The sequence below is a fragment of the Larus michahellis genome, chromosome 10 (genome assembly GCF_964199755.1).
Source record: "Larus michahellis chromosome 10, bLarMic1.1, whole genome shotgun sequence".
Classification (NCBI taxonomy): domain Eukaryota; kingdom Metazoa; phylum Chordata; class Aves; order Charadriiformes; family Laridae; genus Larus; species Larus michahellis.
In genome coordinates, this window is record NC_133905.1 from 18,607,875 (window position 1) to 18,623,153 (window position 15,279).

The 15,279-nt window shown below is 59.3% G+C and overlaps 2 protein-coding genes across 3 annotated transcripts; both read right to left on the reverse strand.

Annotated features, from left to right (window-relative positions):
• Window positions 1-676: 676 nt before the first annotated feature.
• Window positions 677-11,664, reverse strand: ZMYND10 (zinc finger MYND-type containing 10). Of its 2 annotated transcripts, none has more exons than XM_074602488.1 (12): window positions 11,366-11,664; window positions 10,460-10,568; window positions 9,771-9,887; window positions 8,622-8,675; window positions 8,370-8,522; window positions 6,188-6,276; window positions 5,802-5,902; window positions 4,274-4,446; window positions 3,875-4,000; window positions 1,974-2,095; window positions 1,646-1,771; window positions 677-956 (listed from the first exon to the last, which is right to left on the reverse strand). In XM_074602488.1, the coding sequence occupies exons 1-12, from the start codon at window positions 11,662-11,664 to the stop codon at window positions 872-874; spliced, it is 1,554 nt and encodes a 517-aa protein (XP_074458589.1). In that variant the 3' UTR covers window positions 677-871. The 2 variants fall into 2 exon arrangements, with proteins under 2 accessions (XP_074458589.1, XP_074458591.1); XM_074602490.1 differs by having other exon boundaries at window positions 10,460-10,640; window positions 11,366-11,397.
• Window positions 11,600-15,213, reverse strand: NPRL2 (NPR2 like, GATOR1 complex subunit). Its single transcript, XM_074602491.1, has 11 exons — window positions 15,074-15,213; window positions 14,707-14,798; window positions 14,036-14,204; window positions 13,764-13,872; window positions 13,325-13,461; window positions 12,924-13,021; window positions 12,797-12,833; window positions 12,554-12,647; window positions 12,362-12,479; window positions 11,998-12,140; window positions 11,600-11,740 (listed from the first exon to the last, which is right to left on the reverse strand). Exons 1-11 carry the CDS (start codon window positions 15,143-15,145, stop codon window positions 11,673-11,675), a joined length of 1,137 nt encoding a protein of 378 aa, XP_074458592.1. The 5' UTR covers window positions 15,146-15,213; the 3' UTR covers window positions 11,600-11,672.
• Between the last annotated feature and the right edge of the window lie 66 nt (window positions 15,214-15,279).

Below are 15,279 nucleotides of genomic sequence, written 5' to 3' on the forward strand. Positions count from 1 at the left end.
GTCCGGGGCTGCGGCCAGACCAAGATGGTTTCCTGCCCGCTGTCGTGGCTCCTGCAGCAGCTTTGCTGGTGCAAAGCCTGTTTTGGGATCTGCGTAGGGTGTCTCAGGCTCCCCGTCAGGAGATGCACTATCACCCCTTCCCAGCCGTGCTCACGCCAAAGCTCCAGCCCTTTGGCAGCAGCTGCTGGCCAGGGAGAGGTGTGGATGCGCCCCGAGGCAGAGCAGGCCCCCAGTAAACCTTGCTGGTGGGCAGGGGGACAAGCCCTGGGTGCTAATGTCACATCAACTGGTGGGGGGGTATGTGTGAATTGTCCCTGCGAGGTGGTAGATGACAAACAGCCGAGAAACTCCGCTTGCGCACAGCGAGGTGCTCGTGCTAACCACATCCTCTGCCTCCTCCCACTGCTCTAACAACAGCAGCCAAAAGATAAGAGGGGGACATGGAGGCCTCCTCGCCCCCCTGCCTCCCCCAGCTCACAAGTCTTAGCTGCAGGGGGCTTGGCCCTTCTGGTAACCACAAGGGTATTGGCTCTTCTTTTGGGGGTTCTCTGGGATTGCTGTTGTCGCAGAAGGGAAAAAGGGACACGCACCCCTCTCCCTGGGTGCAAGGGAGGGGAGGAAGAGGTTTAGCATCTTGAGCTTGGAAAAAAAAAAAAAAGCAGGCGCTGAGCAGCAGTGGGGTGCATAAAGGAGGTTTATTGGAGAAGGCTGCGTGGAGAGGAGAGGAGAGGCTGAGCCTGGCCAGCCCTGCTCGGGATTGGGAACAGGAGGAAGAGGTCTTTGCTAGCTTCTCCTCACCAGTTGCTGGGCTGCACACAGGGGGCACCTCTGCCTCCCCATGCCATGGGGCAGATGCCAGTCACCACTTCTTTTACAGGTCGTCCGCTCTCCTCGGCTCCCCGGCCATCAGGTTGCAGGCAACCTTATGCTTCTGCCAGTGCTGGACCTGGCATGCCCTGTGGAGGGGAAGACCACGGCTCAGGGGCTGTGTCCACAAAGCCGGGTGCCCGCAGCTCGAGCAGGCGTGCAGCAGGGCCACCTCCATCCCTGGGAGCAAAGCAGCGCCAAGGACAAAGCCCAGCACCGTACTCCTCTGGGTGCTGGGGAGAATATGGCATGGCTGAGCATTAGCCCAACAGGGAAGTGGATGCAGCCCCCAGTTTCGGGGGCTAAGAGGGTTTAACAACACGGCTATAACCAGACCTTGCCAGATGGTTCAGGACGAGAGAAGATTTAATTTACTGCCACCATCCCAGCTGCCACATCCCAGCCCATCACCCGCACCCACAGACTCATGGGCGCTCTCCTCCCCGCTCCTGCCCCACCAAGGTGCAGGGGAGGGAGACAGTGTCACCATGGGAAACCCTGCCCACCGCTGCAGGCACAGGCAGCTCAGCACCTGGCAGCGGTGACACAACACTCACCAGCATCTCCAGCACCTCAGCCCCACCGTAAGACTCGGAGAGGTACGTGGCAAGCGGAGAGCCAGCAGCGCTGAGCAGCAGTGGGAGCCCTGGCTTCCCTTGGCCCTTTCACAGCATCCTCCAGCGAGGTCTGTGGTGCTCAGGGGAGCAGGGGGCACTGGGGGGCTGCAAGGGGTATCGGGGGTGACAGGGGACAGCGGGGGCTGGCAGGGCTCCCTTACCGTGTGCAGTACCACTCATTCCGGCAGCGAGAGCACCGCTTGGCTGCCTCCGTGCCGCACGCCCCGCAGCGGGGCTTGTTGGGGGCCAGAGCCTCCATCATGTCCAGGCTGTAGGTCTGTGCCCACCTGTGGTGGGCAGAAATGGTGTGAGACTGCTCATGGGGAACAGCTGACAACTAGCAAGCTGTCCTCGCTGCACCCTGCCACTGAGGGGACATCCCCAGCTGGTACCACAGATCCCTCTGTCCTCCCAGTGCTGAGCTCCAGCCCCTGCTAACGGGGATACTGGCTCCACTGGGCATCCTCTGTGCACGTGCCAGGGCCTTACCTGCGTGCCTGGAACTTCAGCTCCTCCTCGGTGGGGCTGAAGACGCGCTTCACCTGGTGTTTGGCGATGGCCTCCCACTTCCCTGCATTTTTCTTCAGGATATGGTCCCAGATGACGGGAACCTGGTGGGAGAGGCAGAGCAGGAGGAAGGGGAGCTCGCAGACAGACCGAACACGCTGCGGTACAGAGGCATTTGGGGGAGGGAGATGCAGCCAGCCCTGGGCACAAGGACTCTGTGTGTGTCCCTGGGAGGTCGAGTGGAGGCAGCACATGCAGAGGTGAAGGCGCAGGGAGCGAGTGTGCTTTTGGGTAGACGCAGGGGATAGATCCACTCGCCGTGGAGCATTTAGGAGAAACAAGGCAAAACCATCGGGGACGGGTTGGGAGCGAGAGTTCAGCCCTTGAGGCCCAGGCTCCCGCACAGAAAGCCCTGGGATCTCAGGGCCCTGTGTGCCAGCAGAGGCATGAACCCCGTGCTCCGGAGCCGTTTGCCTGAGCAGATTTTTCCACTCGTCACTTCCCCGAAGACGAACACTTGGGGAAGGGCTGGTCGGCGCGAAAGGGAAAGCGCCAGCCAAGAGCAGCGCGTGGAGTTCAGGCTCTGGAGAGGACGATGCTGCTCCAAACAGCGCTGCCTTCTCCAGCAGAGTAAAAATAGCCAGGCCTGGAAGGGGAGGAGGCTGCTCTGGAAGCAGCCAAAAGGAAAAAATCCTTTTCAAAGTTTGGCTCGGTGACAAGGAGTGAGTTCACCGCTTTCTGGGCAGAGCAGGGAGCCCACGTGTGTGCTTCCAGCTGGCTGCCCCTGCCCACCCGCCAGGCTCAACCCCAGCCCTTGGCGGAGGCAGGAACAGCACCAGCACAAAAGCAGAGCTACAGAGAAGGGCAGCAGCCTGAGCAAGGGCTGGACAAGGTCCCCGGCACGGCAGCTGCCTGTCCCTGCCCCACCGACACGCTGGCAGTCAAGGCACATGGAGTAAATCCATAACCACCTCCGCCCTGCTGCCATCCCCGCTCCCAACCGCTTGGCTTGACCGTCCGCAGCCTTCCCCAGCCCCAACTCCCAGCACAGGCCATGTCTCCGGCTCAGCCACAGCCGGCCGCAGCCGGGGCACACCACCCTCCTCCTGAGCCACACAGCCAACTGCGCTGGGGATGGCACACTCCCCCTCTGCACAGCCCAAGCGGACACTGCCCAACCTACCCATCCGCTCCGGGAAGCGGCATGGGAACGCCCAGCAGCAGGGAAGAGCCTCTGCTCTCCCAGCTCTTCTCAGCTGCCTCTTTACGCATCTCCCCCCCTCCTCCCCCTGAGTTTCTCCCCCCAGCTCACGAGAAGGCAGTAGAAACACTTTGCTCCAGAGGTTACCACTGCATGGATTAAAAGCCCCAAGGACCCCACACTGTCTGAAGACCCTCAGGGCCCAACTCCTGAGCCCCAGACATCAGCTGGGATCAGTTTGACTCCAGCCTTTGCCACCGGACCTCGGCGTCCCTATGTACACAGTGTGCCGAGCAGCCTCAGGCCAGGGCAGTAAAAGTGACTCTTTCATGGGGAGTCCAGAATTCAGCAGGGAAACACTGATAAATGTCAAATAAAGAATTAATTGCAAAATTGCAAAAACAAGCCAGCTGCCACCACCCCAAGGACTCAGGGCAATCTGGAGAGCAGTTTATAACCCAGCATTTATGCCTTTAGCTGTGGCTGCTTGGCCACTGCTGTGGCAGAAGTCCATGGATGATGTGAGAGCCAACTTTGCTGGGGTAACAGTGAACTGGGTGCTTGGCTGCTTTACCACAGCACCACCTCTCCAGAGCTGAGCTTGGTGGGAGGACAAGGGGGTAGGGAGCTCTCAGGCTGAAAGCAGAGCTGCAGGAGAGGTGAAGGAAGAGCCACAGGATACCTGCTCCAGGATGAGATCCTTTTTTGGGGGAGCTGGCTCTGTCACTGCGAGGTGGCTCAGAAATCTCTGCAGCTCCACCAGGTTGGGCAGCTGGTCGATGAGGACGTCCGTCAGGAATGCACGGAGCTGTAGCCACAGAGGGGAAGGGAAGAGCAAACGGAGGTTAAGACAAGGGAGCCAGAGCTGGGGAAGCAGCATGGCAAGGGCAGGGATCTGCAGGGCACTGGCAGAGTGACCCATGGGGTGCACTCGCAAACACAAGCTTTGCTGCTGCTGGTACAGTGACAGACCCCACTGCTCTCCCACCACTGGCTGCTAGGAGCCCACAGCAAGGATGGGGAGAGACGCCTGGAGGGGCCCAGTGCTGGCAAGGTCCCACTCTGTGCTGCAGGGTCCTACCTTGAGGAGCTGGCTCTTGTTGAAGCCATCAAAGTGGTATTTGCGCTGGCATTCAGGGCTGAGCAGGAGGTTGAGGAGGGCAAGCCACACCTGCCCATCGAGTTTGGTCATCTTCACCTGGTCTTCAGGGGGCACTACATGCCAGGCACCGTTCTCAAACTTCTTGAGCTTGCCTGAGGGACAGAAGAACACCCTGCTCCAGGGAGAGACAGCACTGCCCAAGGGAAGAGAGCTCAAAGATGGGGATGCTGGCCTACGCTCACTTCCTCACTCCACCACAGGTAAGCCCCTCCTGCTTCTGTCGCCTCAGTTTCCCCACCCTTTTTGCTCAGCAGAGCAGCCTTCTTGGTACCGAGACACATATTAGAGAACACGAAAAGCACAGAGAATATATATTAAAACAATAGGGCTGTGGCAGGAACTGAAAGATCCCTGTGATATCTCCCTCTGGACTTGGCCAGGAGCACAGAGCACTGGTAGATGGTGGAGGAGTCCATGCTGTAGCAACAGAGCTGGAGAGGCAAGTTTTGGGGTATCAGCACAGCCAATACCTGCTCTTCTGAGGTTCTTCTGCCAGAGAAAGACAGAAGTAGCTTGAATATAACAGAAGTGACAAAACAAGCTCCAGGAGCTACTGTGCTGCTCTGGGGGGTGGAGGAGGATGTAACCCTACATCTGCGCAGCCTGGAAATGCCTTTGCACTCTTGTTTCTTTCCAGTCCCTCCCCCTGGGCCCAGGATCAAAGCTCCCTCTGACACCCTGAGAGCACAGGCAGAGAGAAGGGATGCGTTTCCCAGCCAGAGGAAGGAGGAAAGCTCCCACATCCAGCTAGGCTGCTCTCGGCAGGCGCAGAGCCACGTGCTTCCCAGCATCTCTTCCTCCCCTGCCCGCGCTGTGACCCCCACGGTGCAGGGCTGGGGAGGGGAGCGTGGGTTCCCATGCCCCAGGCTGTGCCCCCCCGCTGCTCAGAGGCAGGCAGCAGGGAAGCTGCGGGGCTGCAGAGGTGCAGGAGGCAGGGCTGACGGCACAGGCGGCGGCCGATGGGCACAACCCCATCAGAGACATTTGTCCAGAGCAAGGCTCAGCAACCAGCAGCTTCAGGGCAATCGGTTTGCTGGAGCTGTGCCTGGCTCCAGTTCTTAGCGCTGACCCAGGGAGGTGCAGGCAGGCTGAGACTGGCACTCTGGTCTTTCTGCACCCAGGACAAGACTCCTCAGAGAAACTGGGGCTGGCAGATGTGCTACGCTCCTGCTCCCGCCCTGGCCGTGATCAGCTCGGAAAAGACACAGCCCTGTGCGAGGATCAGCTTTTGGTAGGATGGATGAGTCCCCAGCCCAGCTGTGCTGCAGCTGCTTTCGAGCTGAAGAGCTTCAGGCAGGGAGCACGAGCAAGGAGGAAGGGGAGGAGGCTGGAGGGGAGGGTAGGGCGGGAGCAGCTTTCTGCAAGGGCTCCTGCAGCAGACCCCTCAGTGGATGCGGGTCCCAGCATGCCACCACAGTGCCACAGGTACCACAGCCACAATAAGTACCTGCTTCCTGGCAGCTCCAGGGGCAATGCTCCACCAGCTCGACAAGGAGGCAGGGCAGGTTGTGTGTGTTCAGCATCCGTGTCAGCGCGCTCAGGGGCAGACTGGAGATACGACAGAAAGGGTGAAATGGTGCTCACAGACAAATGCCAGCACAGATACAAACGCTTCCCGAGGCAACTGGGAGAGGCAGGACAAAAACAAAGATCTGGGCTCCCACAAGTACCACAGAGCAGGGTGGAGCGCCGCTGCCTTTGCCTCCCGGGGTGCGGTGCCATTGCCACCATGGATACAGCCAGCTGCTGAAAAGGGTCCAGGTGCCTGCTGCAACCCCATAGGAATCTCAACAGGAGAGCTCGGCATGTGCCCTGCTGCTCCTGGGCACCTACCTCTCCACCTGATTGGTGATGAACCGCAGCACGGACAGGGCTTTCAGGGAAATCTCAAAGTCCATTGTCTCCGCCTGCTTCCGCAGCTCCTGTGGAGGCACAAGCACAGCCTCGGGATTTCAGGCCCCATTTCCCAGGAGCGACAGGGAGGCAGCCTCTTGGCTGCACATGGATAACCACAGACTGGGGAGGAAACTAGAGCCCTGCAAAACAAACTCTGCTTGTCATCTCGACTGTGCCAGTGCTGCCTGTTTGCCAGGGCAGCCACAGAAGTGCTTGCAGCCCACTGTTGCTCGTCCCTCATCTCCCTACCCCTAACACGTCACGGGTGGCTACCGGCAGCAGTGGCCCTGCACAGGGGCCAGTCCCAGACTGCTCCTCTCTCCCCTTGTGGGATCATCTTGTGGCCCATGAGACACGTGAGGCTGAGGGAGGGGGAAGCTGCACAATCAGCAGAGGAACTGGAGAAGGAGGGAGAAACTTGGCCCTGGCGCAGCTGCAGTCCTACATCCACCCCACGTGGATCTGCCTCTCCCCTCCATCCTGCGTAGGGCCAGCTAAAATATCTGCCTGTGGTTATCCCAGCCTGAAGCTATGCCACGCTCCCCAGCCACCCGGCCTCCTCCCCTTCCCAGGCAGTGTGGACACCCCGATCATCCCAAACACACTCAGGCTAACAGTCTGACCGCCCCCCTCTGACTCAGCCCCTTTCCAGACCATTGGGATGGCTCGGCTGAGAAGGTGCCAAGTCCTTTTCCCTGGCCCAGGCAGAGCTTCTCTCCAGTCCCAGACGCTCAGCAGCTCATATCTTTGTGTGCAGAGCACTGACCTCAGCTCCTACTCGTCTACAGCGCCCCTTTAACTGTTCCCTTCCAAATTCCTGAGTGGGAAGCCCTGTGCTCCCCAAGCCGGTGCCCCACACGCTACTAAGAAAGCCTTTTGGGCTCTTTCCCCCACTTCCCTCTCCAAACTCTCCCAGTGAGGCTGTTTCCTACAGCTCTTCCTGGTATCCGGACCTCATCTCTGCTACCTTCAGGCAGGGACTGTCATTTGCCTGTGCTTCTGAGGGACAGCAGAACAGGTCCTGCTCCAGGGGTTACCACCGTACACAGTCACAAAGGACAGCAGGCTCCACAACACAGGAGAGGGCAGGAATGGCTTTTTAGTAGAGGGTTATTGTATGTAGAGTCAGGAGGGTCTGGAATGAATCAGAGGAAACCAGGCTCCTTGGGAGATGAGTGCTTTTTTGAACCCTATTGGCTAGAAAAGGTCTTTTTTTTTTTGCCTTGAACCGTGACAAAGCTCTAACAGAGACACCCCTTCCCCTCCCCAGCTGGGAAAACATTTCCTGGAAAACATCCCTATTGTGCTTCAGAGCCCTCCACTTCCTTCCCTTTTCTGGAAGAGGAGCACGTGCTCGGGCAACAAGCCAAAGGATGGAGGCAATGCTGGGAGGTACAGCCAGGCTTTCAGGCTATCAACTTTAACCCTGCTTCTCCAGACACTCCTCGTGACGTGCGCAGTTTAAAGAGGAAACTCAAGGTGCCAAGAAGCGAAGTCCCAGAAGCAAAGAGAGCTCCCACAGCAGGAAGGTATGCGCGGTAGCCCTGAAACACCTGGCTGAGAACAGCTCCGGGCTCAGACCAGCACAGAGATCTCAGAGCGCCAAGGATGCTGGGGGGAAACATGTTAGGACAATTCCTAGTCCTATCGTGCATCGGTTTAGGCAGGGATCCCTCTCACGGTTAACCCTGGCTGGCTGCAGCAGCAGCCTGGGCTGAGGCGGTTTCACAAGCTCCAGGGAGACAAACCCACACAGCTTTTAAGAGCAAACGGCCAAAACCCCTGTACGGAATATTTTGCGTAACTGTCAACTGTCCAGTGTCCCCCCACTCAGAGTGCCAGCTCAGATTGTGTCCTGCAGGAAGCCTCAAGCTGGTACTGTCACAAGAGAGGGTGGAAGCGCAGCTGCGGGGCGGAGGGAGGTGAGTGCAGCTGCCAGCCCAGCCAAGCTGCTGGTGTGGAGGAGCACCAGCACCAGACACCCTCCGAGACGGGCGGGAGGTGCTGGGGTTGCAGCCCAGTGGTTCTCCACAGGAAGCCCCCCTCCACCGTGACGCTTCAAGCTGCTCACATCCTCCATCACACACGCACCCAGTGAGCTACAGGACTTTCTCCTCACCTGCATGGATGAGGGGCTGGCCAGATCCTCAAGACGAAGCTCCGTTGGGGTCGCTGTCTGTCCACTGGCGCTCCGAGCTGCAAGCAAGGTCAGTTTTCGGTGGCAATAATCAATTAAATCCAGAATGCTGTCTTCTGCTGACTCGCAGATCTCCTTCACAATGACAAGAGTTTCACAGAGGGCCAGCCCCCACAGCCATGGCTTTCCATCCCCAGGGGCTTTACACTGAAAAAAGCTGAACCTGTCTCTTACCTTGTAAAAAAACACGGTCTCCAAGAGGTTAATGATGGAGGCTTCATGATGCAGCTGAGGGAGGAAACCAGCAAGAGTGAGGTAACAGCGGAGCAGTCACTGGCACCGAGGACACAGGCAATGGGACTGGGAAAAGGGCTCTTAGAAGCTGCACATGTAGTCGTGGCCAAATGCAAGTCCAAGAGCCAAATACAAGTGAGGTAATCTTTAAAAGAACTCCTGTTCATACAGTTCATATTAATATTTATGTTAACATGCCTATGACACTATAACATGCTGATAGAGAACCACGCTTCCCAGCAGGAAGGGCTCTTGCTCCCTCGAGAAAACTGCAGCCCCTGGCGCTGGCACGGAGCCACTGCCTGAGATGTGACAGTACTCTGTGCAGCTGTGCTGAGAGCCCCTGGGACCGGGGCAGACAGCCTTGTCCCGAGACTGGGAACCACGAGATAGCTGCCTTGAGGCAACGCTGCAACAAACGGCTGCCCAGGGAACACACTACTTTGCCCCAGCAAGGTGTTGCCCTGGACTGAAAAATGGGCTAAAACTTTCAAGCCTCGGGCAGATTTCCCTTAGGTCAAGGGCTCCATCCCTCTGCGGGGCAGCCAAGTTCCCAAGATCACTCCCTTGCCAAGAATGGCCTGAGGGTCAGCTGCTCCCAAAAGCTCCATAAGAAAAAGCTACATTTTTCTAAACCCAGAGGCACATAACCTCGGAGAGTCCTCTGGTTAGAGGTGCCAGCGAAAACCAGTGCTCAGAGGGGGGCAAAGACCCCAGGGGTGTTGCTGCCTGGGACTGAGGATAGCGCTCGTTACTGGGAGCTGCAAGCCAGGAGCACAGCTGCCTCCAGGAAAGGCTTTTGCTGCATCCCAGCAGCTCCAGCAAACCCCCATGTGGGATTAGGCAGGGACACAGAGCCGAGTTCCCCGGGGAGCAGGTCCCTGTCCCTCCTGGGGGCAAGGACATGGGCTTGTCGCTCGCGGCTTTGAGAAACCAGATGCTTCCCACTGTGTCACACTGTCAGGCGCAGCTTCTCAGCTTGGTGAGATGTAAAACCCCAGCTCTGAGATCTTCAGGGTGAGATTTATTTTTAAGCATGGCGATGCCTGCCCAATTTCCAGGCTTGTTCCCACTGCTCCCTCTACTCACCACCACGTAGATGGGGAAGGTGCTTCTTGGTTTGAAGTCCTCCAGCCGGCACAGCACGGGAAAGACCTTGTGCTTCCAGATCTCCACAGAGATCAGCTCCCCAATGAGAACAGGAATCTAGACAGGGAAGGGACAGGGGAGCAAAGCCGTTCAGACCAGTGCTGGAGTGGGAACCAGCTTTATTGCTAATGCTCAGCTGCACAGACTTTGGAGTCTTCCCATGGAGGAGGGTGGCCTTGGGGCACACAGTCTCTATTCACCCAGCTCAGAAATTATCAATTTTTCCCCAACAGACCAGAGGGAGCTTCTAGGGTTGCAAAGCGGGAAGATGACCCCAAGGAGCTAGGCAGGTCCAGGGCACCACGCATCCCGGTGCAGTCTAGCACATTGTAGGGCTGGGACACCTTGAGTATAGGGCAAAGACCTGCAACCAGAGAGGCTGGTGCACAACAGAGACCAAAACAACCTCCAGAGAGCAACCAGAGACCAGCAAGCAGAAATACCACAGTTTGACCTTTATTTTTTTTAAAAAAGCAACACTGGCAAAACACCAGTCAAACATCTTTTGCCGGAGATACAGCAGATTCTTCGCCACTTTATACCAAAATTGCACATTGTCCACAAGACAATCCCAGCTCAAGGCTAAAGGCCTGCCAAAGGGGATCACCCCCACACCCAAGGAGGCTCACCTTGGCGTAGCTGACCAGCAGCTCGGTGAGGAGCTGCTCCTGGCCCGTGGAAGCGCTCAGGATGGCATGCATATTGAGCTTCTCCACACACTCGTGCTGCTGAAGCCATCTGCGGGGCAGCCAGCAAAGGCATCAGTGACAAGAGACCTCCGGCCACTGTCTTTTGGGCCCTGCTGCACTCCTGGAAAGGGTCCCTCATTCAGGGAAACCTGCTCCCGGCACCCCCATTGCCTGGAAATGCCCCAAGCCTGCCAGGCCCCCCCAAACCCCATGCCGTCCCTTGAGCCTGCACTCCCTGGGGCAGCAGCTCCACCCGAGGCAGCCCCACTGCCCTCTTGCAACACCCACTGTGAGACACCCCACTGGGGACACCCCAAAACTAGGGGTCCTCTTCTCCATCACTCCTGCCCACACAGACCCTCCAGGGACATCCCAGGTCTGGACCTTTCCTGGCCTCCCCACCCCACAGGCTGTCCTCTCTCTCCCAGCCCTTGCTGGAGGGTCCCAGAATTGGTGCCCCTTCTCTCCCCCCAGCCCACCTTGACCCTCTAGGGTCACCTCAAAACTGGAGCCTCTCCTCTCTACCTTAGACCTTCTTGGGCTCCTCTTTATCCCCACCCAGACCCTCTGGAGACACCCCAAAATTCTTTCCCCTAGACCTTCTGTGGATGCCTCCCCCCAGATCCGGGACCCCTCCTTACCCCCATCCAGAGCCTCTGGAGAGCCCCCACACCGGGGCCCCTCCTCTCCCTCCACCTCACACAGCCCCAACGGGGACAAATCAAACTTAGAGCCCCTTCTTCGTGCTTCCCCGACTCAGACCCACCCGGGGACACCCCAGAACCGGGGCCCTGCCCCTTCCAGACCCCGCCCCCAACACAGCCGTCCCCCCGCCCCGCACCGCACCCCTGCCCGCCGGTGTCCCGCAGCTCGGTGCCCTGCAACGCCCGCACCAGCGCCTCGGCCTCGGCGGGCAGCAGCGGCGCCGGACCGGCCATGGCGGCGGCGGCGTTGTCGCTATGGCAACGGGGAGCGCTGGCGGAGCCTCTACCGCCCCCTGGCGGCGCGGAGGACCCGCTGCGGGCCACTGGCGGCGGGAGGGAGCCTCTGCCGCCCCCTGGCGGCGCGGAGGAGCGACGGCGGCCGGCACCGCGCTGCGGGGACACACACGGGGGACGCGCCGGGGGGGGGACCCCGGGTGCCATCCCCGCCGTCACTTCCAGCACACGATGATGTTGGGGTCGTTCTCCAGGCGCTCATCCAGCTCCTTGTAACTCATGCCTAGAGAGGGGGGACACAAGGCAGTGGGGTGTCAGTGGGGTGGCTGGGTCCCCCAACTCCTCCCCCCGGCAGCATGGGCTTGGCAGCCCAGTTCAGAGCTGAGCCCAGCATGGAGTCCCATCTCCCTGCGGTTTGAAGGCTCCCAAAGGGGCGAGGGAGACCCCAGACCCCAAAACCAGCCGGCGGCCATGGGCACCCAGGCAGCCCCCTGCCTTCCACCAGCCCCGGGTGCTGCACGGAGGAGCCTGGATCCTCACCGGTCTTGCAGCAGATCTCATCGTAGCTGTGGCAGCCTGTGTACAGCCGGGCTGGGTGGCTCCGCTCGTCCCGGGACACCTTGACAGGGTACTTCTGGAGTCGCCGGATAAGGCCCTTCATCAAGCCAAACTGGATGAGCCTCCTGGGGATGAGGAGGGAAGAGACTGGGACCGCGATGCTGAGACCTCAAACACCCCAGCTCCACCCGTTCCCTTCTGGTTCCACCACTCCACATCGCTGCCTCAGTTTCCCCATCTACAGATACAGCGGTTGGGTATTCCTTCCTCGCTCCCGCACACTGACCCTGCCACCCCTGGTGTCACCGCCACCCTCAGGGACCGAGCAGGAGGTGCTGGCTCTGACCTCTCGTCCACTCTCTGCAGCTGCAGGGTGTAGCGGGAGATGAGGTCTCGCACTGTCGTGCCAGGGCTCAGCCCACAGTACAGCTGGAAGACATCCCTGAGGCTGGCTCGCTTGTGCCCTGCGGGGACAAGTCACCAGTCAGCCGCCCTCTCCCTCTGCCTCCACCAGCAGCCCAGTGCGGGGTCACCATACCTTGTTTGGTGACATAGGACAGACACTCTTCCTGGAGACACTTGTCATCCACTAGGTCCTGGACCTTTGGTGTGGTGCAGTAGACGTTGGAGTACTGGAAAGTAAGGGAAAACCATCTCTGCTCAGTCATGGCTCCAAGACAGACCCACCCGGCTCCGAACACCGCTGTCCCTACAACGGCCACCCTGATGACACAGCCACCCGAATCCCACTTATGGCCCCACGCATCATGGCTTGACCCACCTGGAGTATGGAGACGAGCGTGACGACCCCGTAGTACCTGCGGATGGACATGGAAATGTGAGAGACCCTCTCTGCCAGCACCCACCACCCTTCCTGTCTCTGGCCAGTCCCTCTTCCATGCACTCACAGCAGGTTCTGCACGGCAATGCGCACCAAGTTCAGCTCCACGTCAGCTTCTGCGGAAATCTTCTGGACGTGCCGAAAGCCATCAATGTAGGGCAGGATCTAGAAGGGAAGGAGGTGAGAGCTAAAAGGAGAGAGAGCAGACAAGCCCAAGGCATCACCCTGAAGCCCAAAAAACTCCCCTGTGTCGGGGAGTACGCTGGGATAGGCAGGCTTCATCCCCAGCAGCATTTTATCCTTGTGCTGCGTGAATGGGTTGCTCGCAGGCCTGAGCACAAAGACAGGAGCACCAAACCATGCTCATTAACGTGGAAATCTCCAGGAGAGCCCGACTCCCCTCTGACACAGGGCAGGCTGAAAACAGATCCCATTCAAAGTGTCCTGATCCCCATCAAGCACACAGACCTGCTGCGTGGTGAGATCCCACTGGGAGTTGAAGAAGTCATCCTTGTCTTGGGTGAAGACGGGGACATCATACTCCTGCACGATGGGGGGGTCCGGGCGCTGCTCGATCACCTTCAGGTGGATGGTGTTTGATTCATCTGTCCAAGGAAGGGGGAGTGCTCAGGTCCCACAGAAACCTCTGCTTATGACCATCAGCCCCAGGACACTACCACGCCATGCAGAGAAAGGTGTTTGCAGCCCATAATCCCATCCCACCCCTTCGAGCCACCCAGGGCAAGGCCAGCTTGTCACCCTCCAGCTCCAAGCATAGACAGGAGCAGCGCAGGCAGAGACAACCCAGGCAGGGGGTGGCCCAGCTGCCTCCCAGCACTGCTCCCCAGCACTGCCCTGCCCCGCTCCTGCCCTTGCTGCCAGGCTGACGGCGGCACGGCTGCCGTACCTATGGGCAGGGTGCATTTTCCTTTGGCATTCAGCTCCTCCAGCAGGATGGTCATGATGGGAACCAGCTTCTGTTTACTCTCCTCGTTGGAGATGAAGCCGCTTTCCAGCTAAAGAGAGCAGGAAATTTGAGTCAGCTCCTCCCTGCAGGATTACTGGCTAAAGGAACCACAAGTCTCTGCTCCTGTCCTTCCTCAAACTTCAAGTGAAACCAGCACAATCCTCTCCTCGCTGTAAACCTGGCGCCTACCCCAGCGTTGGCTCGGGCCTCACCTCGAGGGTGGTGAGGTAGCCAGCCAGCTTCTTCACTATGGGCTCCAGCGCACAGGCCTTGGCTCTGGCATCGCACACGAAGCCCAGGTTGAAGAGCAGAGCATTTCGGCTGTACTTCTTGTGCTCGATACAGACGGGGCAGCCGATAAGCTTCTTCTCCATGGCCGTCCTACAGGAAGACAAGTACAACCTGCACCTACGCCCTCAGGGAGGCCTGAGCCCTGCACAAGGCTGGTTCCCAGTTGGCTCTGGGAGCAAGGGTTTCTCAGCTTTGCAGGAAAAATGATGTCTAATCCCCAAATGCTCAGAGTGCAAAATACACAATCTGAAGAAGGGGGAAAAGAGTCAACTATCACAGAAGAAAACAGTCTCCTTTCAAAACCAGCACGGCTCTCAAGACTCATTTGAATTTCATGGATTTCAAGCTGGCAGAGAACCACATGCAGCACCAGCCACCCCCAGAATCAGGTGTCCAAGCCTCCTGCACGGGTAACTGCGGGGCTTCATAATGAACCTGCTGACCTCTGGGACACAAATCCCTGTGACCCAGAGCTGACGGCTGGCACCATCACATCACCAAGCTGTCAGCTCCTGCTGGTGGAGACATGCCCAGTGGTGGTGGGGACAGGGGATTCATTCCACAGGGAAGGACAACACTTGCCGACACTCACACGGTGATCAGCTTGTTCTGCAGCTCGGGCTTGGTGATGACATACACCTGGATGGTGTCAAAGAGCTCCCGGGAAATGAAGTCCTCTGGCACCTGCAGAAGCACAGAAGGCCCCGCTCCAGCCTCACCCACCCGCCAAGCCCCAGCCCAGTCCCGGGCCTCCCCAGCCCTGTCCCGGGCCTCCCCAGCCCTGCGGCCTCCACCCCTGCCCCCTCACATACTCCCCTGTGGGTGCTCCAGGGCCCCAGCGGGAAGGTGCTTCCAGGCCTCGACACCCCGCCAGGGCCCTGCCCCGGTACCAGCCCCCGGTAGGTGCTCTCAGGCCCCGCTTCCCTTTCGGGCCCGGGCGCAGACCTTCCCCCTCACACCTGGTAGGTGATCTTGGGCCCCAGCGTAGGGTGGAACTCGCTGAAGAAGACGCACTCGATCCTGCCGCCCATGGCGGACCGGTCAGGCCCCGGTGCGGCGGCGGCAGCGCGTCACGCAACGCGCATGCGCTTAGGGCCCAGCCGGCCACCGTAGCGCCGGTGCTGAGGGCGCCGCGTCACACGGCCGCGCCGGAGGAGGCGGACTC